This window comes from Fringilla coelebs (genome assembly GCF_963513975.1).
Source record: "Fringilla coelebs genome assembly, chromosome: 1".
In the NCBI taxonomy this organism is placed as follows: Eukaryota; Metazoa; Chordata; class Aves; order Passeriformes; family Fringillidae; genus Fringilla; species Fringilla coelebs.
Genome location: NC_140028.1, coordinates 91989460 through 92016037, shown reverse-complemented (window position 1 = coordinate 92016037; position 26578 = coordinate 91989460). Strand labels below are relative to the sequence as shown.

Genomic DNA, 26578 nt, shown 5'->3' with positions numbered 1-26578 from the left:
ATCAGTGAGAGATTATATTCTGTGGTCTTCAAGTTCAGTGAGTGTGCCAGGTTGGGGACATCAGGGATGGAAAAGGGAGGCAAGAAAATACTCTTTTAAATAATTTCTTTGGATTACTATAAAATACTATAAATAGTAGCAGAATACTATAAAAACTAAATAACAATTTCAGGCCAAGAAACAGACTTCAGATGCTGACTGTCATGAACTGGGTGAGTGTTTGCTGCTCCCATAGGCCCTGGTCTTGTGACAAAGCTCTAATTGGACTTCAGCAATTTCTTCATTCGTGGTTTCTTGTTCAAGTGCATTTTGGCCCTGGTATGTGGGTAGGGCAGGAATGGGGAAGGCAAAAAGACAAGGCAAAACCTGAAACAGTTGAGGAGCCCCTGCTTTCAATATTTCTTGAATAACTTCTGAGCTTGATTTCAGGCTCATGTATTGGTTGTAAGTAAAACTTTTTATTTTTAAAGGACACTGAGTCGAAAAGTTTTAATTTTTAACTCTTACATCTGGCTTAAATGGCATTATAAACTGGTGAAGGTAGGGTTTTTTTCCTTTTACCAGTGTGAGGTAGTGTTAAGGAGAGTACAGCAGTGACTGTTCGTCTCCCTTGCACACACACAGAGGGCAGGTTCAAATCCCTGACTCCTAGGGTTTGCACTAAGTATTTATACCAGCAAATTCCAGCTCATAGATAACCAATTCATCTGTTTTAGAGAGAGTTTTATAATGACTCTGTTCAGTCACAAGTGGAGTTTAAGTAGTTTGACATTTACACTTCTCATGTGTCAGGGTTTCTCAGGATATTTTGCCAGCTATGCTGTATTGAAGGTGGAAACAAAGTGTAGACAAATGGAGACAGTGACTGAGAAGTTAAAGTTCATTTTTTAAAAATTAAATGCAGTTTTTGATGGCAGCATTAGGCATCTACAGTGAGTTGTAGGCACTGTGAGGACCCACAGTTGTTTTTGCCTCAGTGTGTATGCTTGTGTAATTCTCTTGAGGCAAAAAATTGTGGTCTGTAGTTGCCACAGCAACAATAACAGTGCACTCAGAGTATGGGTGGGTTTCCCCTACTTTGTACAAGAATGCTGAAAGTGTAGGCATATTGCTGTGAGACACTGTGAAATATGATAGACTCCTGAGAGAGAAAACACTTGTTTCTTGTTCAGAGAATATAATTTAAATTTTGTGTTACCTTTATTGCCACTTCTCTGATAGGGTGTTATTTCCCAATTTGCAAACCTAACATCACAGAGAGGAAAATGGGCTCAGCAGTTTGGAAAAAGAAAGTTTCAGAGGTGTTCTGCTGATGCTGATCAGTAAATAAGATGGGGATTAGAACAAAGAATGCTCAGGGCAGAGTGACATAACTATATTTCTGTTCCATTGTGGTCAGTTTTGTCAATGAAAAGATGACCAGAGCTGTTCTTTGCCATGAACCAGGATGAAAACTGGAACTAGATAAAAGAGAAAAAAATACAGGATAAGCTTATTTTCTTAAACCTGCTATAGCAAAGTGAAGGAACAGAGAGGTTTGCTTTAGAGATGTGTTTTTTAAGAGGGATCGTGGTGATAGTGTTTGTGAGCAGCATGAAAGAAATTGATCTAGGCCTTAGAGTATAATGGAATATGTGGAGAGATCATTTGGCTTCAACCCTTATTCCAGGGAACTTCCACAAGGACAGGTTACTCAGAGCCCCAGGTGCCTTGAGCACCTCCAGGGACGGGGAGATCACAGCCTTTCTGGTCAAGGGACGAAGGGACTTATTCCCTTCTGTCTCCCAGCGTTTCTTCACGTTCAGAGGGACATGTGATAGGCTGCAGATTCCACAGTGATTAAAATTAGAGTGTTTTCATGTGGTCCAGACCTGGCTGTGAAACCCTTCCACAGGAGGCTGCAAAGGCCAAGAACTTGGCCAGAGCCAGAGCGGACTTGGACGTTCACATGAAAGACATGAGTTTCTGGGGTAAGCATAGCTTAAAAGAAAAACCTTTTGGAGGAACCTGTTCTTTTGCTGGCTCCTTTCAGGGCTTGTTCCCTCTGCAGGCGCTGGTTTCTGTCAGCCCTGCCTCTGGTGCTGCTGATGCCTTTAGGATCCCGAATCACTGCTGACGGTCCAAAGCATGGCTACTTCCATTATGGGTGGGTGGCTCTGCTAGAGCCATCATCCCCTCCCAGACCTTGACTCATGCTGGATTCATTACTTGAGTTTCTTCACATGGTGATAATACAGCAGGAAGCACCAGATCTCTGCAGGGAAGATTAGCCAACACCCAGGAGAGGTCACTTCTCTCACATCCCACTTTCAGCAGCCCCAGCTGCAGCTGTCCTTCTGTTTATTAGTTTATATAAAAAGTAACTGTCTCCTTATACGATTTGAAATGTATTCCCCTGTTGGGTTATCCTCTATCCTCTTACTTTTCTGTTCTGATTTTTAACTGCTGGGGGATTTTTGCCCGTGTGCTGAGCACTTCCCCTCTGTTCAGTTCATGCTGCACATCTTTAATGCTGCATTTGATAGTTTTGTGATCTGCATATATTCTTCGAGTAGATGATGTCAGCAGGTGTCTGGTGAAGTCTGCCTTCATCCTTTGATAGGGTTCTGACATCCTGATCTGTAGTCTGTTATCTACCTGTTTATCAGTCAGACATTTTTATGTGCACCATTACCACAGTTGACTAAGGGTCTCAGTCTCTCAGTCTTCTGGTTTATTTTTTGTTTTTTTGCCTAGATAGAGTTGAATTAGTGTTTAAATGATTGTCAGGAGAAAATAGATTCTGTATCTGCCTTCTCTCTCTCCTTTTCCTGCAGCACTTCAGTTTTTGAGCATAGTCACTAACAAGGATGACACACCTGCCCAGTTTTAGAAGGCCCTAAATGGCAAGTGTGCCTGTTTGCTGTGTCTAGGATCGTGCTTTTGCTATGGCTTGGAGAATTTCTGTCTACGAGACAGTGGCCTGGTTTATTTACTGACAGGTGGAACTAGTGGCTTGTAGCCTGGAAAAGCTTCAGGTGGGCTTTGGGGACCCAAAGGGGTCGCTGGTCACCTCCAGCTCCTGAATCTCCTCTCCCTCATCCCATATAAACTCCGTGCTGCTCATTGCTCGGGTGCCTCCCAGCATCAGAGGAACTGAAACACTCCCCACATCTGAATCTGCACCTTAGTGCTACAGCAGCAGTGGGAAGAACACCATGTGCTTTTTGAGATAGCAAAGTTTGCTAAAAATCAGACCTGAAATGCTTTCTCCAAGTGCCTCTGAGATATCCAGATGTTAGTGGTATAAAACCTTGCGGTAGGGAGGTGGAAATACATTTTGTAAGCCAGCTGGGCAGACCGTGCAATGCCCTAGTTCTTTCAAAGCATGTTTTTTTAGGCTTTATGTGTAAAGCACTTGCTTGAAAGGGAAATTATAATTGTTTATGCAACTTAAAGGATTGTTGAATTCCTTTTCCCTGGCTATGTTCAAAGTCTTATGGTATTTTGAGAAGAGTTCACTTGGAGTTTTTGGAATTTTGTTGTTGTGCTTTGCTTCTTGGATAATAAGTTGCCTGTCACTGCGCAGTAGGAGCATCACTGCAATAATTTTAAAATGTAAGGACATTCTTCTCTTTTTTCCCTAACTGTTGAAGAGGAAAAAGTGAAACTTATTCCTGTTGCCTAGGAAAAGCAAGTTAAGTTTCTGCTATTGCTGACTCATAAGCATGGCAAGAATACAAAAATATCATGATTAGGCAAAGGTGAGTGAGTTCTTCCCTCCTCATATTGCAGTTGTCTTTGGAAAATATCAGTGTTATAAACCAAAGCTCTGCTGCACTGCATGCAAATAGAACTACAGAGCTCCAGTGGGGGGATATGCAAAGAAGGCTTTAATGAGGCAAGGAAATGAAACCTTTTTTTTCTCAAATATAGTATAGTGTAAATAAAATTAAATTATAGCAAAAGCCAAAGATCTCTTTTTTTGTTTGTTTGTTTGCATTTCTTTATTCACCAACTGACGCTTGATCATGCTGTGTGTTTTCCTGTTAGTTTTTGTTTTGCTTTGGTTGCTAAGTTTGAAAACTAGGAAATGTGGGCTTTTTTGGTTTTCGTTATTTGTTTGTTTAATTTGAGGGGCAACCCCTCAGATTCCTCCAGAGCATGCCTTTTTTGAAAGGTACTGGTGATTTCCAAATATGTTAGTTTAGTGGTGGCTGAGATGTTTGACTTGTGCCAAGTCCTGAGCACTTGTCATCTCCAAGTTACTTGTTTTCAGTAGTGTCTAAAGCTGAGTGCCTAAAATTAGACATGCTCCCAACTTCAGCTTTCAGAGATATTTGCTGTGGATGTAAGATGCTTGTAACAGGCATAACTAGACAGCTGGGGTTATGTTCTTGTCTTTTTGCATGGTTCACAATCCAAAATAAATGACCATGGAGCAAGTATGATGCAAATTCTGAGCAGAAATGAGGAAGGAGAAAAAAAGCCACAACAGGATATTGTCACTGTGCACATTTTGTTGGTGTCTTCTCTTCCTGCCACGGTTCTGAAGGGATTAAAAATAAGCCTGCAGCCCACATAAATGAAGGTTGGATAAACATGTCATATATTGAAAAACACAGGGCAATAATTTTACTTTTAAACTGCAGATCAATAGGAAGGACCACTATTTTGTGGTTGTGAAAGTGAATATCTGGAGCTGGCAGTTAACAGAGGTTTGCAGATTCTACATGGTCACTGTAATAACAAAGGAATTAAGTGAAGGTAATTGTGTTTGAATTAGGAAAAAAAAGGCAGCACATACACAGCTCTTTGGAAATAGGCTAAAAATCAAGAAAATAGTTACCTAGAAAAACTGCTGGCCAGCAGAATCAAGTGCCTTGGGGGAAATGTGTGACTCAGCAAGCTGCTGGAAAATATAAAGTTTTCATTGTTTTGAGAAGCAAAAAGAGTGAGTTTTACTATCTCTTATGTTTGCAAATATAATTGTCTAAATATAAACAGAGTTTCCCAATTAAATGGTTCTGACTAAGGTTTACTGCCAAAAAATGTGGTTGTGCATACATTTCCTGCCCTTGTGCCATGCTTCTTTTTTTCCCCATGTGAGGAACCTCTCTAACATGCATCTGGTTGAGCTGACTGAAAATTAATTCTAAAGAAAAAAAAAATTCTCTGCAGATTCACTGCATATTTTCCCTGGCCCTTAGTGCTGGATTCCCAAAAGTTTTGTGTGTCCTCTTCTGCCCGTGGGAGGTAGCTGGGAATACTTTCTGTACCTCTCTTACAAATTCTGTTGACTGCATTACTGGAGAGGCTATGGTCTCCCTTTATTTGGCTAGGTTGGGGCATAAGACAGCAGCATAGATCTTCACCTTTCCATGTTGATGTACCCCAATATTCTGTTTCTATGCCTGTCTGAAGCATTTGCTTTGTTCCTCACTCCCTCTGCAAGTGCTGTTCCTGTGTATTTCTGGGACAGAAAACTGCCTGGGCAAGGAAGAGGACAAGCAGAAGTGAAGTTTGTAGCACCTGCTTGGGGAAGCAGGAAACTGAATGTGTTTGACTACACCCATTGTGTGGGAGCATTGTTACCCTAAAACTCTTCCACACATATCTAGCAGTAGATATGCTAGCTTGCTTTTCTCCTGACTGGCACAGGGGTTTTTTTTTAGTTCTTTTGGTTTTAGGTTTGTGTTTTGTTTTGTTTTATCCCAGTTCTGTTTCAGGCACTTGAAATTAGTGTAGAATACCAGATCCTGGAATATGAAACCTTTTTATGGTGTCTTTAAGTGTTAAACCAAAAATTGAAGCGTGAGAAACTACTTGTCATTTTTGAAAACTTCATTTCTTACAACTAAATGAAGTCCAGTTTCACAATCCAGGGATTTCTTCTTGCTTCTGGTAAAGTTATTGTGTGTAGTGTAAATGCTGTTTTTAAGTCTGCACTATACATTTCTGCACCTGAACATACTCATCTAGAGTACTTTTACAGTAGAAGTACTGTTCTGGAGTTATGCTTCAGAATTTGATGAATTCCAACCTAGAATTCCCTTTTTTCCTCATTGAAATGAAAAGAAATTTCGATGGACAAGCTCTGCTATCGAGATGAGTGTAAGGACAGATAAAATCTATCTTTCCTCTAGCAAAGTCCATGCATAAACTTTTTAAGCACATCCTAATATGCTAATTTTACAGCGCCCTTGTTTTAATTTCCTATGAACACAACTTGGTATTTAAATACAGGATGTTCCAGATTTTCTGTGTTTAAGAGCCTAATAAAGGTTTACATAATACCATTGCAATGTCTGAAAAGTTTAGTCTTTGATCAAGCCACTAATTCCAAGGATAATGTGCTTAAATTTAGCACAGTGCTGACAGTTTCTACAGTGGGGAAAAGAACCAACTTTCTTTTGGCATAAAATAACCTGTCAAGTTGGCACTTTTTCCCCCTTACTGATATTTGTTTCTTTCTGTTGTGTGCACTTACTGGGACATCACTGGGATAATGAGAACAAAACTGCTCTGTTTGTGTTGATTTGTTTTTTTAAAGACCACTGACATTTTTCTATAGAAAAGGAACTGAAAATAGAATTGCACAGACATTGCAGCAGCAAGAATGGGGCAAGTTATTTTAGATGTGCCAGTTCCCATTCTACTGACGGATTGCACATTAAGCCTACTGTTTTATTTTTAAATTGATGAATATGTGCAGGCTCAAGGCTTTCATCTGGCCTGAAAGTTAAGTGTGTTTCTGAATTGGGACTTTACAAACACTGCTATAAGGATCCTGCCATTCCTGTGTTCAGGCAAGCCCCGTTGGTATTTGGGGAAGATAATTTACATTAAAGTCACAGAAGGGTGGTTGAGTAGAGAAACATTTGTCTGTATTCCTTCTTTGTGTTTTGAATAAATCAGCTGTGTACTTATCAGTTACACAGACAAAATGAAAAGGTGCTTGGCTTACTGTGTTTTGTTCTAAGTATTTAAAAACTAAACATTTAAACGTGGTGGGAGATAAATCAGGTCTGTGTTGATGCTTTTCTTAGTGCTGCTTCTTTATTTACTCAAGAATGCAGATGTAGAAACTGGGTTGAAACCTCAGGATTGGTGCTTGAGGCTGGTGAACTTGAGCTGAATCATGTCTAATGAGACCTGTCTTGGTCCTCCTTCCTTTTTGGTGCTGTGGTGTCCATCCATTGTTCGTGGTGGATGAAGACACGGTGTTGTGGATTGGGAGCTCAGCAGTGCTCTTGAGAGGTGGTGTGGAAATACCTGTTTGGGATTTGGGGCATTCCTCACATCTGAAAAGACCAGCTGGGGTCAGTATCTGTTACCCAAGAATTCCTTTGTGAGAAAAAGGTGGGGAAGTGGTGTATTTAATGATTATGGAAGCCAAGGATCCAAGCTCCAGATGGGTGCTGAGCCCTGCAGGTGGCTTAGAAAGAGAGGGGGGAAGCAGTGCTGTGGTGTTCTCTCCCTGGGAACTTCTTAGCATTCTAGGGACTTTCAGAGAAGGCTTTGCAGGGACTCAGGTGTCTGCTTTGCTGTATCTTACTCTCCTGGAGTAGTTGTCTTCCTTGTTTCTGTTAGTTTTCACTTAAGCATCTCTCTCCTAACTTTACATATGTTTAAATGGAGCCTTCTGAGCATACCTGACAGAAGAGCTGGAGTGATGGAGTAATGTGGTGATAGAGGGTAGATGATACAAGATGCCATCTTTCCTACCAAAAGTACTTGATCCAAGTGACTCTTTTGTGAAGAAGCAAGGCTGGTAGTTCTGATATTGGGGTTTTTTGCTTGCTAATTTCGTTGTGGGTTTTTTTTGGTTTTTTTTTTTTTTTTTGGTGAGCCAAACTTCTTGTTTGGATAACAGCACTTCAGTCCTCTTTTCCTTTTCTTATTAAAATACCCTCTATACTCTGACCTCCTAGCTGTAGTTCTGCTTTTAGACATGTCTGACACATAATACTGTAAAATACTCCACCTGCACAGAAGTATGTAAAATGATTCTTTCAAAGTAGTTTTGGACCTACAGGTACTGTAATTAGTGTGCTGCCTCACTGCCGAGCAGTCTGAAGAAGCAAGACAGATCTTCTAATAACCTGGAGGCATTCTGGTTTAAAAGAACCACCAGAATGACTTAAGGCTCCAGATTGTTTGATTTTCCTGCTGTTCTTATTACAGGTAGGAATTAGTACTGGCTATCTTAGATACCTGGGAATTTCATCATTTGGCATCACTTGCTGAGAGAGCAGTAATTATTGAGGTACAGGTAGTGGCAGAACATTGCTGCACATAAATGATCATTGCTTAAACATCTGTTCAACACAGAGAGTCATTACAGCTCAATGTGAGAGCTGTTGACAGCGAGCTAAAGCTGGTTTTGGATCAGACCCACATATTAAATTTACCAAAGGTAAGTGTTTGGGAGTGTGACTTAGCACTATGATGTAGATTTGACTTCTCAAGCTTATTTTTGACTTAAATGTTTTTCTTTTAAAATTTTTGATGACTCAGGGTTTAATCTATAACTATATTTTGTGTCCTGCTAGTGATTATTCTGCTAGTGGTTTCACAGAGGTAATCCAGAAAGAACATCTGTTTCAAGTTTACAGTCTAAATCATGGAAGGATATTTGACCCTGTAAGTAGGGAAACAGAATTTACCCAGGAAAACAGCACAACAAGCCAAAAGACTGTCAGTTTTGTATATTCTACTTCACCAAGTCCATTTTCTGCATGCAAATGCACAAAAACTGCCAAGGCTTAGTGCTGCTTCTGAAGAGGACAATCTTAAGTTAGTCATGCCTATACACTTTTTTCTCTCTCTCTCCCAAAAATTCTATTTTCAAGCTTTTGCTTCTGCCCCACCCCAAATCTGCTATAGGACTCCTACAACACCAAGCCAGAGAAATAAGTTGTTTCTGTGTAGCACTGGAGATGTGAACCTCAGCAGTGGAATCAGTGTTTCCCCAATGTAAGTTAATTTTTCTCCTCTCTGATCCATGCTGATTGCAGTCTGCAGTGCCTGGCTAGGAACAGAAAATCCAGCATCCTGCAAGTGACAGTTCTGCTTCCTTTACCAATAAATGCCTCTTTGTGCTGGCTCCCAGTGCTCTGATTTCTGTGCAAAGCAATACCACTGTGGGCAGTAAGGGGAACTGCATGGACCATGTTACACAAATCCTTTTCCTTCATGGAAGCCTAGGTCAGAATTCTAGCAGTGGGAAACTTGACATGGTCTCTATGGTATTGCCCTCCTTTTTGGAGGTGCTTGTCCTCTCCCTGTGTAGATCTAAATTGTCTTTGCAGAGGATATTTGTCCTTATGGTTCATAAAAATAGTCTGGAAGATCAAAATATTTTGAGAAATTTAAGCAAGTATCAGATATCTTTGAGATCTGATTAAAGACCATTCCATCTCTCATTCTTAACACACCCCTTCTAAATATCACACTTTTGATGTTATGAAATGCTCTAATAACAGCAGGTCTGTTTTTCAACATCAAAGTAGAAATGTCTCCTGCAAAGTGAACTTAAACATGTTGTTTGCCAGGTGTCTTTGGTTATATGTGCAAAATAATCTTTTAAACGTGGAAAACAAATTACTGCATTTCTGTAGTTCTTGCTTTATTCTTTGGAAGAAAGGCATCACCCTGGAAGATGGGGCTGATCTCTGGTAGACTGGAATGCTTTATTACGGCATTCCCTTTCCAAAATACTACCCAAGCACTGTTGTCCTCCACAGACAGTGGTTTGAATTGAGTTGCTATTGCTGGCAGAAGTTTCTGTTAACAAGGTTCTTTATGCTTTTCCAAATACTGAAAAGAGCGGTTTGGTCGTCTGTGGTAAGTCTGCAAATAGAGGAGAAAGTCCAATTTACCAGATAAAAACCTTGTAGCAATCTCCTAAAGTAGTTCTCAGTGTCTCATTAGTACATGGCAACAGAGTATCTTGACCATGAGATGTAACTTCATGTTTTTACTGAACCACTATGAGAGGCCTCTGCTCCTGAAATTTTGTTCAGCAAATGAAATGCAGATTTAAACCTTTATTCTCTCATTTTGCTGGCAAATCCAAGGCCTGGAATAAATTAGAGGTATCCTCTGCCATATCTATAACCTGACTGCATCATCTGCTACATGTTGAAGTGGATGTGGATCTGGATACTGGCTGGGAATATTCTGACAGCCTGGCTGTGCTCAAACACACTTGTACCTCTCTCTGAGAATGTGTGTGAATGTGCAGCATGCCTGGTTTTTATCCACAGATTGTGCTCTTGAGGACACATCAGCACCCTGTCATCCAGCAAGGGGCAAGTTAGCAGTGTGAGTGCTAGCTTGTAGTGATTGTCAGAGAAACAGCATTAATAGGAGTCTTGCTTACAGAGGATGGTCTGGTTTGGGTAATGGACTTAATTGGCATTTGGAGCCTGGAGAGAGCTGTGTGGCCAATTTGTTATATCCTCCTAGATTTTTGGAAAGTGAGATCAAATTTTCTGCAAGCCTAAGGGAGTAAATGTAGTAGGGGAAAAAGAAAGTATTTTTGTGGTCAAAACAGAATGCAGGATATTTCCTTCTGATACTTAACTCTAAGGAAAAGGTTAGAAGCACTAAAATAAGAGGCTATGTGTTTGTACTGAACTATCTCTTCTTAGAGTGTGATCTAGTAACTCTCAACTGTGTATTGCCACTTTTTTAAACAGGGAGATTTGCAGATGCAAGGCTTATGGGGTGAGCAGAACTGAAATTTCTTGAAGTGGGTTATCAGTAGCCCACCTTCCACTACAAAAAGCAGCGACCAAGACTCTTTCTAATGATTTGGTTTAAAGGTGTATAGTTAGGTTTTGTCTCCTCATATTTTCTGTTTCCCATCTCAAGAATTTCTAACTAGGAAAGACACTTTCTCTTTTCTCTTTTAAGATTTTTGTGGGATTTTTTTTTCAGTAATTTTTCAGTGTACCAAGCAACACTTTACTTCTCTCTTTGGAAATCCTCTATGGCTCCATGGCTTTCCTGTTACAGGGATTTGACAAATTGCTACCTTTTTTGAGTTTTTTTTCCCTCCCCAGCCTTCACTATGGAGCCAGTTTGCTCCCAGCACTAAAAGTGATAATTGCTCCTATTCAGTGTTATTGACATCAGGCTCATGTCCTGCAAAAGGTGAAATTTTTAGATGCACCTATTTAACTCCAGGTATTTGGAACCTTTATTTTGTGATTTGCCAGCTGGCATTTGCCCTTAGAAGTGCCCACTTGCAAATGGTTAATTGGATCAAATAAAATACTGAGCAAAAAATTGTATGGATTTCCTCTGAGAGAGGTTAGGAAGTCGAGGAGATACCTTTGCTCTGTGAAAGGCCCTGCCTGTTGATGGAGATGACTGAAGAGGTAGTTCCAAATCCCTAGGAGTTAGTGCTTCTCCTTCACACAGCACCAGTCCAATGTTTGCCAAGTTTCATCCTGTTAAAAATGGGAGAAGACACAAAGGCTCAAGACAGATGGAACTGACCTTTTATGTACTTTGAGGGATTGGATTACAGCATAATCCAAGAGGGGGATCTTGAAACCACCATGTTTGGCTATTCTTGCATCAACATCATGGGTGCTTGGTGGGTTGGTTTGACCCGATTGCTAACTTTGTGTAAAACTCAGATTTGCTATCTAAACATCACTGCTGAGTTATTGCCACTAGAGAATTTGAAAGAATACAGGAAGGAACTACAGTTCCTTTTTTTCCTTCATTGTTCATACCTGCTCCAGATCCATCAAGCCTTTTAAAGTTGAGACTAATAAAGAATTAAAGGATTAATTAAGCAGACAACAATAAAGATCGACTCGGTTGCGCTGGAGCTGTTCCAGATTTTCTCTCTCTCCAAAAGTGTGGATATCTTGTTTCTGTATTGCAAGGCTGTCTCCAGCTGGCTGTGACTCAGACACAAGTCTTCCAGATGTCATTGCAGAATACTGTGATGAGACTGCCTTTCTGTCTTCCAGCGTTTAATCATGGGAAATGAAAGGAAGATACTGTCTTCTTTTGGCAGCATATCGTGTGCTCTGGTTCCTAATTTTATTACATCTTACTCTCTAGAGCATGGAAGAAAGTGACTGTAAAAAGCAAAGGTGTTTCCTTTCTTCTAGTGGAGTTGAAACCAGATGTGCAAAATTTTGGTGGCAACACCAAAGAGATGTGGCCGGCTAAAAACATGTGTCAAATGGCTTGCAATGCTATAAAAGGTTAATTGGCATATAATTTTTATTTCCGTGTTGTTTTTGCCTGGACACCATTCATCAGTGTTCAGAAGCCCTGACTTTTCTGTTTATAAAGTGTTTTTAGCAACAGTGGAAATAACCAAAAGGGAATAGTAGGAATCCTTTTCTCTTTGGAAAGGGAAAGGAAGGAAAGTGTGACTTAGTTCACTTGTGATGCAGCACAACATTTGTTAAATTCTTAGGGATCTGTTTACTTGGATGCCTTAAGTATGTAGAACGAATAATAAAACTAATGTCAAATGGAATGCAGTAAAGTCACTGTCAGCTGAACTGTCAGCCTTTGTGTGCATGCATGTAAGCGCTGCATGTGTTTAAAATGGCACATAGAAATGAATAAATAGAGGAGGCTATATGAAAAGCTGTTGCATCCCTCTATTCCCTTGTGTAGTATTGGTGAACCGTGACCAGCACACTCTGAAGGTACATTTCTATAAGTAACCTGAAAAAAAAGAGAGATAATAATTGTTTTCATTTTTCCCCTCCAAGTTTCCCAGGCCTGAAGCTTGGGAGAATTCTCTTTGACTGAACTGAGAATCTCCACAGTGTAGAACAGAGCGAGTCTGGTCTATTGCCAGATTATTGCTTGCTGAGTGCATTGGGTCTGTGATGTTTGGCTGCTGTGCAGAAACAGCCCTTAGAAACCAAAAACTCATTGAAACATAAGGATAACATTTTGACCTGATATGAGGCTTTGCACCAACCCTTACAAACTGAGAACAGACTCTTGGTTAATTGTCTTGGTTAATTTGCACAACAAAATGCAGGTGTGACAGTGGCATGGTTGGTAGCACAGATAGCACATACTCAAAGGCCAGGGCAAGCATGTACATGAGGCTGCTGAGCTGTCCTTTGCTGGATGTTAGCTTGTGATGAAGTCTCTGCCACTTTTTTGCTGCTGCCGCTTCCACTGTCATTCCCTGTCTTAGCTGTTTAAATAATGTTACAAGTGTGTCTGCCCTGGGATCTTGCACTTTCCTTATGTTGTGTGTGCGAACCTCTGAGATCCCGGCATCCTTAACATCCCAAACTGGGCTTACAAGAGCTGGGTGAAAGTGAAAAGCAAATGCCTGCTTATCGTGATGGCTTTTCCTGGTGTAAAGTTTCTGTGAGTGACGCTGCACAGAGGGGGGTATTGTCTTTCAAACAATCAACCACATCAATTTCTGTGAGTCTTTGCCCTTTCCTTCCATCTGTTTCTGTGAGTCTTCACCCTTTCCTTCTTTACGCCAGATCAGAGGAGCTCTGCATGCCGCAGAGTTGAGCTGCACTGGATGTGCCAGTGTGACCCTGGGGGGGATTAAGGGTCACTGAATTGTCACTGGTGAGTTGGTATCCATCAGTCTTCTCCCTTTGAGGGAGAATCATGAGAGTGTCTACCCTCTTTGGAATATACTTTGCTGCCTTCTGTAGGGGGATACAGTATGGGTGAATGAAGGTGGTGTAGAAGGTAATCTGATCCCCCAATGAGTTGCAGCTGGACCAATTACTAAAGATTAGAAGCAGGCCTGATCTTAACAGGCCACACCTGTAACCAATAAGGGCAAGTGGTATAAAAAGAGTGGATTGGTGGGATGTGGAGTAAGAGGAGTTAAATGGCTGCTGTAAGGACTAGGAATGGGCAGTGCATCGGGGAGCTGCTTGTGAGAAGCATCCAGGAGGTATGAAGCTCTGGTGATACAAAATCCTTGCACTATAATGGTGTTAGAACTCACGAAATCTAAGACAACAGTCTTCTGCTTTGGGTGGTAGTATTTAGTCACCATTTAGACAAGACTTGGGTAAAACTAATTTTATACTTCCCATCACCTCTTTTGGGTTACATCTTTTTAATCTGAAGGCTCTTCCACTTGCTTGGAAAGGATGCAATCAGAGCAGCCCTGAAGCAGCAGGCTTCTGCACCTCTTTCTTTGGAAGGGTGGGAGCAAGGTGTTAGCATGTTGAATGTAACTCTATGGTAACAGACAAGTTCAGGATTTCTACTACAGCATCTGGGTTTTGTGAGACTAGTGCAATTTTGTACTTTTGTTCTTTTTCTTCTATAGATCTTGCACTAAAAATGAGAATTATTTGCTTTGGTTATAATTCTATGATACTATTTATTATAAATGCTGGTTGCTTGCATGAGCAAGAAATAAACTGATATTGTTTCTGCTCCAAACAACTAGAATTCAGCATACCTAAATACTTAAATTATTGCATTATTCTATTGCATGACTGCCTGCATCACTGAAATAAAGCAACTGCGCCAATGAAGCCAACAAACCTTTAATGGAAGCATTTTCACGAACAGCCAGCACCATGTTGGAAGTAGTCCACCAGAATAACAGCACTTTGGGGCTATAGTATCTTGTTAAACACATTGTAAATGTTTTTGACAAGAAGCCTGGCAGAATCCAACCAGCCCTGGACAGCCATCATGTCAGAGCATTTCCGAGTGAGATGTATTATCCTGCCCTAGACTGATAGCTTTGGATAATCCTGTAATCCGAGTGATTGCTTAAATGTTGCAGCCTGCTTAGTTTTGCTTGGTCTGGGATGACTTGCTGCTGGAGAGCTCAGGGTGAATTAAAAAAAAAAAACCAAAGATTAAAAAGAAAAAACCAAAAAACAGGACTGAGACACTGTGACTGAATAAATGAATTTTCCTCTAGCTGTTCAGGGTCCAGGCTGGACTTAAGGGTGTTGTATCCCAGTGGTGTATTTGCTCTGTTAGAGACAGGTCCTGGCTCTGTTTTGACTCTGACTTTGATCTGTGTTTCCTCTGACTTCTGGGATTTTTGCTGTCAAAGAGAAGGTGACTTGAAGAAGGCAGTGTGATGTCAGTTTTGCTCTGGAGGACACTGAAGCTTTTGCTTGTCCTTGTGTCTGACAAGAGCAGCCTCTATTCCTGCACTGTTTGCCCTCTGCATGTCTTGTGCTCCCACTGCCATCAACACCTCCTTGCAGCAAGGCCAGACTGATTTTCACATGCAGTAGCCAAAGAATTGGAGAGGCATATTCCTTTAGGTGTCTGCTTGATGGTAGAGCAAAGTTGTTTTCTTTGCACTCAAACCACAAAAACTGGGGAGTTGGAAGGTCTGTGTGGAAGAAGCTGTGGAGTGGAGGAATTCAGCTGGGGTGGCTGCCCTGTTCTCACTGCTAGTGTCACATCAGGATTGTTGATTTTGCCCTTGTGTTGGGGTGGGGGAGAGTCGGGTACTGGGGTAGTACTTCAGAGACCCAGACTGCTTCCTGGCCCCTGCCTCTCACCAAGAGGACTGAGAAGGAAAATGATGTGCCCTGCACCTGGGCCAGGCTGGCAGCAGAGCAGAGCCTTCCTCTGGGGAGAGGGAGAGCCGCCAGAGCCCAGCTGGAGCCTGACCTTCCTCATCTGCTCCTGCTTCAGGCTGTGTGCCCTGGTAATCCCTTCTGTCACTGGCCAAGAAAAGTTACCACAGCAGCTCACAAGTGAGAATGCTGAGAAGGGAAAGATTCCTAGCTCGTGATTTCCTCCCCTTTTCTCTTAATTGTTCTGAGAACAGAGAGCATCCTCCTCCTCCTCCAAGAATCAAACCAGTTTTTTGTTTTCCTTGTCTTTTACAGATCAATTTTGTAGCCTGTCAACTGTTTGCACTTTTGGCTGCATTTTGGTTTCGTATTTACTTGAGTCCCAGTCATGCCAGCTCCGCTGTTCGCCATGCATTTGCCACCCTCTTTGGAATATACTTTGCTGTCTTCTGCTTTGGGTGGTGAGTATTTAGTCACCAGTTAGACAAGACTTAGGTAAAAATAATTTTAAACTTCCTCTCAGCTCTTTTGGATTACATTTTTTTTAATCTGAAGGCTCCTAATGCTACCTTATAAAAATATTCTAACCAACATAACCATTCCAAACCCTCACAGTAAAGTGACTCATAAAAGTATTTTTAAAGTGAAATGTTTAATTTAATTAGTGTTGTTTGTTCTGGAAGTTAAGTCTGCTGTGAAATACCTCTTCTAGAAAAGATGTATCCAACTTCAATGTGCACTTTGAGCCAGGCTACTCTTTCAGTTAAACATATGGGTAATACCTTTTTAGTAAGTATGAGTCTGTGTTGGATAGTCAGGCTATAAAGATGTCCTGTGGTAATTCATGTTTACTGGTACCCTGATATGACATCACATTGATGTCATGTGCATGGAAAAATATTCTCTTGCTCCAAACTGCCAGCGCTTCCAGGCAAAATAGAAATGATCTAAATACTCACTTTGTTGTCTTCAAGGTATTCCATTCATCTTTTTGTCCTGGTGATGATGAACTATGGCATTATGAATATGGCGAGTATTCCCAACATCCACAGGTGAGCTGATGTGGCTGCAAGGCAACTGCTGCCCCTCTGATAACTTCCCTGCTTAGAGGGAGAACCATGAGGAGTTTTCAGAACTGCCTTTTCTTCTTTCCTTCCCTTCTTATTTTTCCTAGTTACTTGCAGGAGCTTTGCTCATGGAGTTACAGAAGCAGCTGTAATCTCAATTTGTGGTTTTTTTGGGTTGATGTATTGCATTTTCCTATGAAATTGCTGCCCTCAGAATTTGACTTTTGCAGGCATAATAATTTATGGACAAACCTTTGATTTTTTTTTTTTAACATAATGAAGTCATGTTCTCCTTGGTCTTGTATTCTTCCAGATTACATTTTATAATCCTTTTTAATGTGTTTTCCCCATTGCTGTTTGGCCTTTAGGTATTTTCCACTTATTCTTGAGTTAGGTTGCTCAAATAAGGTCACTGAGGCAGCTTAGCTTAGTGATCCACAAAATGAGGTCTTGCTTTTGGTACTGGGCTTTGTGAAAAAGTAGAAAATACCAGAACTGTTATTGCCTAATGTAGAAGTTTATGGTTTGGGTGTGTGACAGGTGTTTTCTGTCTCAGCATTGTCTGGCTGTCTCTGTAGCTGCTGCTGAAGGCTCAGAATCCACATAAATCTGGGCTGGGGAATGGAAACCCTTTCTTCACTTGCCTTCAAGGCCAGGGCTGTCTGAGAATCTGATGGGCAGATCATCCTCTCACCTTCCTTTTTTTCCTGAAGAGATCCCTCTCTAATATCTAAATAGGAGCCCTAATTATGATTTTTTAAGTATTATTTAGAAGTGTCAACTGTAAAAACTGGTCTGGTCTACAGCATTTTGCACCAGCAAGATAGGGCATTAACCAGGTATTTTTCCTACCCTCTCACATAGTGCAAAGCCCAGAAGTCTAGAGATAATTAAAAATGTCATAAGAAAGAAAGGCAATTGGACAATGTTTGTTAAAGAAATGCCATCCAGAGACCAAAATGAAAAGGTGTTACAAATTTGTATTATGGTTTCCCGGTCATTGTCCCTGCCTGTGGCTTGAGGGAAATGCAGGAGTTACTGGCTGTAGATCAGAAGAACCAAGCCTACAAAGGAGTCATGCACTAGTTACTTACCTCTTCCCAGATAATTTGGGTGGTGATAAGGAAAAGGGCACAGCTTCAACAGGAAACCCCCTGGCTCTTCCTCTTTAGCCAATTAGCCACAGTGGCTAATAACAAAATAGCTTTATACTGAAACACAAATCAAGCCAGCTCATTTCATGTTGCTCACTGCTGCAAGACAGTCATGTGTAGGTTTGAGTCAACGTGAAATGTCCCTCCAACGTGCTGAAAAGCCTCAGGAGTTCGGAGGGAGGATTGCATTAGGGCTCTTCTATTGTATTCTGCTAGCCATAGCAGGGTGACTCAAAGTGCATCCACATTGCTAGTTTTGGCCAAGTAACAATGTATTCAAACCAGTTGGGAGTAAACTTGAACAAGGCCACTTTAAGGTCTCCACCTGTTCATACAGGAAAACAGATCCCTCAGAGTGGGGCTTCAACACTTGGCTCTGTATTTCCCCCCAAAAAACGCAGTGGAGGAGAACAAATTAAATAAACTGCACAATTTAACCTTCATTCTCTTTTCCCTGGTTATTTTTTGCTAGTTTGCTCTCTGGTGAAGCTGCTAGCCTTCAAGGCCTATAAATGGACAAATTAATCCAGCATCAGAAATGCTCCCAGCTGCAGCAGAGCTCAGTGTACCTCTCCCTGCTTGCCCCGTTTCAATCTAAGTGCTGTATACCTCAGCATGGGGGCTTATTTTAGATCCTGTCTCTTGCTGTTACATGTCTGACTTGCCTTTGGATGGCTGCTTGCCATTCTCCCTTGATGAGAGGGGAACCCAAGGACCTTGCTGAGGCAGGACTGGATGCCTGACCCAGATAAAATACGATAAATTCTATTCTGAATCTCCTGAAGAATCTGTCACGTCCCCTCAGTCTGCCTTTCATCCAGCTGTTTGCTGTGGGCCCCGTGACCTGCAGGCTGCCTTGTGATCCATCACTGTCACTCACACTGCAGCTTATTAGCCCCCAGGGAGGAAAAACTCATTTCTTTTAAAACCAGCCATAATTTGACCAAGGCCTGGCTCTTTTTCAGTTGTCTGCTGCCTGATCCCCTTGTGTGATTTCACCTGTAGTTCTCCCCTGTGGTGGGTGCTCTCATGGGTCCATGGAGGACCCTTCTTGGCAATGCGTGCTGACCAGCCCCCGAGGCTCAGCCCCACCAGGCATGCAGGATGTGCCATCTCCTTCTGCAGTCTGTTGGTCTTTGCCTCTTCTGCCCTGCATGGACACCACAGACTAATACCCTCAGCTGTGGAGGACACCAGCAGACCTGGTCCTGCCCTGTCCGTGTGGTGCCAGCCTTTCATTCTGCTGTCCCAGCTCTCCATTGCACAGTGTAATTTTCTTCAAGTGCCAGTCTGTCTCTGAGCATCCATCCACTTCTTTCCTCCCCAGAATCCTCTTCCTTGCTCATGTAAATACAGGCAGGAGTTACTTGTGTGAAAGGCTGCATCAGCCCATGCAGACACTGCAATATTTCCAGCCTGTTCAGCTGTTAAGACAGAACCATGCTAGTGCCCTGCCCAACAGAAGTTTGCTATCTTCTTGAAACACAGAATGAAATTGTCACATCCTACCTAAGCAACGTTCTGAAGTGATCTTCTAGGTCCTTCCCAATCTATCTGGTTCTATGACTGTTCTGGAAGATGGTGTGCTTCAGCATGGAGAGCTGAAAAGTTTGGGCTATGTGCCATCATCTGCCTTTATATAAAATCAAGAGAGAGAGAATACCTTAAGCTTGAACTATTTTAGTCTTTGCTAGATCTGAGGAAGAGTTGTAACTAAAAGAACATTTACAGACAAAAATGTGGTGGATAACTTCAGTGAATGACATAGAGTATCATCTGGCTTCAAATGCTTGAGTTGGATGAGATTTCAAAACAATATGGGAAGATGGGAACTTTGAAAATTCAGTTTTGCAACTTGAACAGATCCTATTTCTTCTTCCATTTTTCCCTACCCCCAGAATGATGAGACACCTCTGTAAGGTTTCAGCTGGGCACACAAAACCATCAGCCCCCTTGAAGAATTTCTTCCAGGTCTTGTAGCATAGCTCCAGACTTTTTAACAATCTGATTTGCAAGAACTGAAACAAGCCCAACCCAGTTTGAGTGATTCTAGTTCTTGTTGCTACTTGTGTTGGTAACTGTGTGTTCTGTGTGTTATGTTTTTAGGTACTCCTTTGTCGTAGCTATGGGATACCTCACACTGTGCCACATCAGCCGAATATACATATTTCATTACGGTATCCTCACTACAGACTTTTCCGGGTGAGTGAGTCTGCAAACTGGTTCCCTTGTCAATCAGTGTTAGTTGATTTCAATAAGAATAATTTTCATGTTATCTGTGGAGCACCTGCAATTTCGTTTCCCTTAAGCTTTTTCTGAGGCTTTTGTTGTGATCTTTGGGGTTTTGTTGGCGTTTGATTTGTTTTGGGTTTGGGTGGGGTTTTTTTGTTTGTTTGTTTGGGTTTTGGTTTTGTTTTTTAAAGAATGAATAAGCACTGTATGATTTTTGCACTGATTCATTGTTTCTACTGTTTTCTTGCTGGAAGCTGGGTAGCTGGGAAGGTAGAGCTTAGTTAGCTAGACAGGTTTCCCTGCAGAGCAGCCTGGGGGGACGAGTTGGGCAGTGTCTCCCTGGATGTGTAGGAGTGACTCAGGTGGCTGGTGCTCTGCTCCCTGGTGGTCTGCCCTGAGAGAGGGGTGGGCTGCTCTCCTTCCAGCTTCCTAGGCACAGCTGTCAGCTCTGTGCCTCCTTTCCCCCATTCTGAGTTACCTGGAAGCCCCAGCTGGGAAGGTGTTTCCCAGCCCAGGCTCTCCAGGCTGTGAGGGCAGGACTTGGGCAGGGAGGAGATGCTGGTGGAGCTGGGTGAGTAACCCGGGCAGAGAGACAAGAGATCAGCTCAGGTTGTCAGCCCTGGTTCTCTCATGGGCCAGCTTGTGGCTGCTGCTCAAATAGCACAACTTTCTGTATGCTGTGGTATGTGTGAAATGGCTTTCATACACACTGTAGTCTCTGATTTCACTCAGAGAAGCAGTGGAGGATGCTTTGCAGAGACACAGCTAACCAGCCCTATGTGCTTTGTTTGTGGGAGGAAGGTTTTGTGCGATTTGAAACCAGCGTGCTAATCTGTATTCCACTTGTTTAATTGAATGTCTGAAAGCACAGTAATTAGCAATATACCATGAAAAATTTCTGTAAACTCGCACAGTAAGATTTACACACCTCTTCCAAGTCTCTTTCATCTTATAGACACTGAGTAGGAGAATGAAGGGTTTTGCTGTCTTTGTGCATGTGCCTCTCTCTTTGAGGTGGTGGGTTTCAGCATTTAATTAAACTTCTGGTGGTGGAGGGGAAGTTTCTCTCAAACTCCTGAGGGTTTTTTTATTAAGGAGGCTACAGTAATGGGAACTTAATATATTTAAAGAAATTTAGTTGTGTAATTTTTTCTGCAGTTCTTTTAATACGTGTCCTCAAAGAACATGACATACCAAGAAGGCTAAAAATGGGATAGGAACACTATAGCTCAATGTCTGTAAAAGACAGAAATGTGAGAGATCATGCTTTTCTGAATACTGTGTGCAGAAATGCACTGTCAGGCGTATTAGCTCTCTACTTCTGAATGCATTTAATAAAGATCCAGCTGTGACTGGGGGTGAAAGAATAGGAATGGTGGTTGTTTGTTATGGATTAGGTAGTGTTCTCTGCTCCCTTGAGGAAAAAGTAACTACTCTTATTTAATGATGAGCTTGAGGATAATAATGGTAGTGAAAAAATAATGCTTGAACTTACTCTGTTATTTGATTTTGACTTGATGCTTCAAGATGCACACCAATTCCTCAACTTCAGTCAAAAAGAAAACTACCAAGTAGTAAACAAGTGGAAAATGTACTATGGATATGAACTGCACCTTCATGGTATATTTTAAAAGCTAAGAATAAATACAAGTACTGTAGTAATAAAAACTTGAAATCCAAAGTGTTGAAACCCACATCACCCTCATAAATCTGTCTTAAAACCTGTTTCCTTCAGCTGTAACTATGTGCCCATTGAAGCTTTTTGCACATACCTGAACAGATGTGATGACCCAGAGAGACAAAATCTACTCCCTGGACACAGTTTTACCATGTATGAGCAGCAACTGAACCTCCTCTTGCTCGTTCTCCCATATTTGATGGTTCCCCATCTGTTGCATGTGGCAATAGGGCATCATTAGGACAGGGTGTGGCTGGGAGGATGGCATTAAAGCTCTCCCTCAGGGTTTCAGAAATGAGTGAGACAGAACCATGGAGCTGTGCCCATCTCCCTTCAGCCTCCCACAGTTTTGGGTGAATGTGGCTGGAGATATATGTTGAGAAGGCAAGACATGGGACTTGGGGGAATCTTTAGGATGCAACAAAAGCCCCATCAGCTGCTGGCTTGCATTTGAGGTTTCGGTACCCCGTGAGTCTGGTGATATCTGGTTGCGAGGAGGAAGTTTTAATCCACATGGAATAGGCACATAACCAGTTCTATTGCCATCAGCTTTCCTATGTCAGTTCTGAAGTGTCCCTGGAGTGACGAGCCAGATGATCACTGAGTGTGTCCCAGTGGCAGTGCTGAAAGCCTGCATTCCTCATTTCCTCTCTTGGCCTGCCTGGTGCACCTAACTTGCATGCATAACCCTTTTGAAGTGCACTTGCAAATATATTTTTGGGGTGTTTTTACTAATAGTTGGTTGTGTTGTTTGTTTGGAGCCCTTCCATTTTGAGAATAGAGCTTGTAAAATGCAGGTATAGATGGAGAGAGCAAGGAAACTTTTGAGTCATATCTCAAGCAAACTGGAAAATGAAAGATCAAGCCTTGGCATATCACTTCCAGGTTACAGAATAAGAAATAAGGGACTCCTCACCTGCTGGTGACTAGTTCATTCTTAACTCCTGCAAAGGGAAGGTCACTGAGTCCCACTGTCAAAACTGTATTCAAGCTGCTTGCAGCGATTTCTTCATTTAAGAATTTTCATGTATTGCATAGTACTTAAGGAAAAACTTGTGGTTTTTTTTTTAAACTACTGTCAGCTTTTAGGAAAACAATTTCCAGTTTGCTGCACTTCATTTTTAATTACTTTTAAAAAAGTGTATATATTTTATCAAATTTCTTTCAGTTATATTATTTCTCAAATAAGTTAACATGTAATTTAGCAGTTTTCTCTTTACTATTTCCTCAAAAATCCTATTTGTTTTTGAATGTTAATTGTACTGTAACTGAATCCTGTGCTTCTTCCTTAATTCAAATCAGTCTTTGGGAGAAACATGCATGTTTTATTTTGCTTGGTTTGCCATGACATTTGTACATTGCACCTGGAAAAACTAAATCCTAACTCTTTCTATCTCTTATTTCTTCTTTATGCTAAGAGGATTATGCTGGTAAGTTGCCTGCCAATACAACTTTATAGTAACCATAATAATGTCATACAGTTTGGTATTTTTCCCTTTGTATTACAGGCTCAGCCTGAGTATAGTAATATGACAGCTTTAGGGAAAATTAATTTAAAATAAGGAATCTTGATTCTGATTTTTGCAAAGTAGTAATAGGTAGAGTTTCAGTCTAGCAAGCTTCATGACCAAATGCACATGACCATCCAGATAAAATTCAGAAGGTATGGAACTGGTGTCTGTTTCAATCCTTTGCTTGATTAGGGCCATAGAGCTTTTTAGTTTCCTCTTTGAATTCTTGCAGTGTCTGAACAAAATTTTCCAATATTGCAGTGAAATGTCAGAGAATGATTGTGCATACGGGAGTTTCTTTCATACATGAGTAGTGGCTGAGAGATCTGGGGTTGTTCAGCCTGGAGAACAGGAGGGACCTTATCACTCTTTACAACTGCTTGAAAGGAGGTTGTAGCAAGGCTGGGGGTAAGTCCCTTCTCCCATATGGCAAGTTACAGGATAAGAGGAAATGGCTAGGTTTTATGGAAAGGTTTTATGCCAGGAGAGATTTGGATTGGATTTTAGGAGGAGTTTCTTCATGGAAAGTATTTCCAAGCATTGGAACAGGCTGCTCAGGGAAGTGGTGGAGTCACCATCCCTGGAAGTGTTCAAAAAAGATGCAGTTATGGCACTTGGGGACACGGTTTAGTGGTGAAGATGGCAGTGCTGGGTTAACAGGTGGACTCAGTGTTCCTAAAGGTAATTTCTAGTCTTTATGATTCTATGATTCTTGCTGCCATTCCTTACAGAAGAGAAACTCAGTTTTTGAAGATCACCACACAGAGTGGCATGGTTTTCAATCTTGTCTTAGAGATTGGTCTTAGAGACACCATAGCTGAAGTATCTGGGAGACTTGAGCAGTTTTCCTCCCCATGTGTCAAATCTGTAGCTCTTACACAAGTGCTTTGGTGGACATCACTCCCCAGACACCACCTTTGAGTTCACCCTATCCCAAATGCAGAGCAGCAGCAGAATCCTCAGCAAACTCCCTAGAAAGGGATGATCGTTGAGAGAGCCCTCTCAAAAAGCCATATATATAAGCAGATGATTCAGTTACAAGTGTCACTTCAGGCAGTGGATTTTTGCTGGGTAGTTAGTGCTTTGTTGCTGGCTTTCACCTCTCTCAGTGGCTTCTAGTTTCAACTACAAAAGGAAGGAATAAAAGTACAGTGACCGTTTTTCACAAAGGAAATACATTTGCTGATGAAAGCAAAGATAGATGTTACCCTGTAAAAACACAGAGCAGAAACGTTGTCTGTGCCTGAAAGCTGGTTATTTTTATTTTGTCTTCTAAGTGTATGACATGCAGTACATTGCTGCAGTGTCTGTTCCTGCAGTGCTGGGTAACCTTGGTGTGCAGCTGGTCCCCAGAGGCAGTGCAGCAGTGCAGGTGCAGGGTGAGTAAGGGGGGCCAGTCTGTTTCCCATGCCTGCTCGCTGCTTTGCTGCCTGGCTGGGTGCTTGTCCATGGGAAACAGCCCTGAAATCAGTCACCATTGGATTCACAGGAGCTCTGCAAGAGCTGCTGTGTGGGAACTAGGCAGAATTCAAGCAGGCAATCACTACTGGAGAGCTCCATGCCTCTAGTACATCCCTGGACATTTCTCCAGAAGTAAACCCTCTTTTAAGTGAAATGCTTCTACCATGAAGGCTTAAGAAACACTGCCTGGGAGCTTTCCCACACAGACACACGCAAAGGCAACACTTCACATGAAGGAAATTGTAAGTTGCTTTGGAGGTGGCAAGTCTGTTTAGTGAAGTGATTTTCCTCTGATGTACTTCAGTGCTTCTTCCTTTTCCTGCTGAAAGCAAAAGTATGAGCTCGCTGCCAGCTTGGCCATCCCCTTGTCAGCAATGGTTACTGTCACAGCAGGGTGTGACTGTGTGAACTTCTTGTCAGGGCTTCAGCGCTGCAGAGGTAACCCTGAAATGCACGTTCACTGTTTTGGAGTCTTGTCTGCTGTGAGCCTTTTGACTCCACCTCCTCTCTTAGTGAAATCAGGTCAGTGGAAACTATTTCTAGCGAGCGTGTGCCAGACTTCTCCACGGGATTACCTAAGGTCAAGCAGACTATGCTTGGAAAACGTCTTTTCTCTCGTAAGCAGCGAAACTTGCTCCGTGCAGAAGCCAGCCTGTGATGCAGTGGGGACCCCCACAGCAGTCTACAAACAAAACATCTGTACTTCCACTGGCCTGTGCTTCTGGCAAATTTATTGCCTTGGGGCAAGCTGGATTTTAAAATTATATTCACTGATATGTTTTCATTTACAGGAGTAAACCCCTCTATTGAGCATTCTCTGTAAATGGTTGCATCTTAGTCTTGTGTTATTTTTTCAAGGTATCTAATGTGAGGTAAACAAAAACCCAAAGCTGTCTTTATCTTATGTTAGATGCCTTGAAAAATAAAATTGTCCCTGCGTCAATTTCTTGATTTTTTTTTTTTTTTTAATTAAAAGTTGGCCGCTATGGTTTGTGTGTAGGAGGTACTGCACAGCTACAACCTAAGATTAAACTCATAGCCAATACATAAAACATGGGAAGGGAGGGGAAATCACACCACACATAAATCAGATTCTGTGTTTCTGTGGTCGTTTGTAACTGTAGTGCTTAATAGGACAGGTGGAGAGGGTGTGGAATGTCCACTCAGCATGTGGCTGTTCAAATGTGATGGATTGCAAACTGTTTAGGCTTCTAAATGTGTTTTATTTCAAATGCTTCCTTCCTTGCAATAAGTCCTTGCGCTTCATCTGTAAGTGCAAGTGTAGTAGGTAGATTTTCTTGTTGAATTCAACCTTATTGCTCCCCTCCAAAAACCTGTGCATCACAAAATTTGGGAGTAAGAAAAGGGATTGGGAGTTTTATAGTTTTGTTAACGTCCCTTCTTATTTTTAGCATTATTGATTTTTTTCCAGTAGAGTCTAAGGGTTAAAATAGTACCATGTTGGAAACAGTTGACTACATGTGATATGGTGCTTTATTTATTAACTTACTCAATGCTTTATTGCTGTTGAAAGTTACAGCTTGCCTGAGAGGCTGAGTAGAAATGGCAATTCAATACTCTGGCATTTCAAAGTTTTAATAATCAAAACTCACATGTTTAGGAATTTATGATTCTTCCCTCTCCCTTCCCTGCCCTTAAGAGAGAGTTCCGATGATGTCATTATTTTGTTGTGCTCTGCCTTTTGCTGCAGCACAGACGTGCTCCCCCTGAGATCAAGTCAGAGGGGAATGGTGGGCAGGAGGAGAGGAAGGAGGAAGATAGTCCCTGTTCACCTGAAACATTGCTTACCCTTTGTGTGAAGCGTTGGCTGACACCTGACACCATCTCGTGAAAGATTTAGTGTGTGTCATCCATTGCCACTCTACAGTAGTTTTCCACCTTCCTGAGTAGGGTAGAAAAGAGACCACAGAATCATTTAGATTGAAAAACCTCTGAG

General features: G+C 41.7%; 1 protein-coding gene across 1 annotated transcript in view; it reads left to right on the top strand.

Annotated features, from left to right (window-relative positions):
- The window catches only part of MBOAT1 (membrane bound glycerophospholipid O-acyltransferase 1), a 56439-nt gene that overhangs the window by 7484 nt on the left and 22377 nt on the right, over positions 1-26578 (top strand). Inside the window, exons 2-4 of the mRNA XM_084208035.1 lie at positions 15834-15979; positions 16493-16570; positions 19846-19941. Of these exons, the coding sequence (XP_084064161.1) occupies positions 15834-15979; positions 16493-16570; positions 19846-19941 (320 nt within the window). The remainder of the gene's footprint in view (positions 1-15833; positions 15980-16492; positions 16571-19845; positions 19942-26578) is intronic.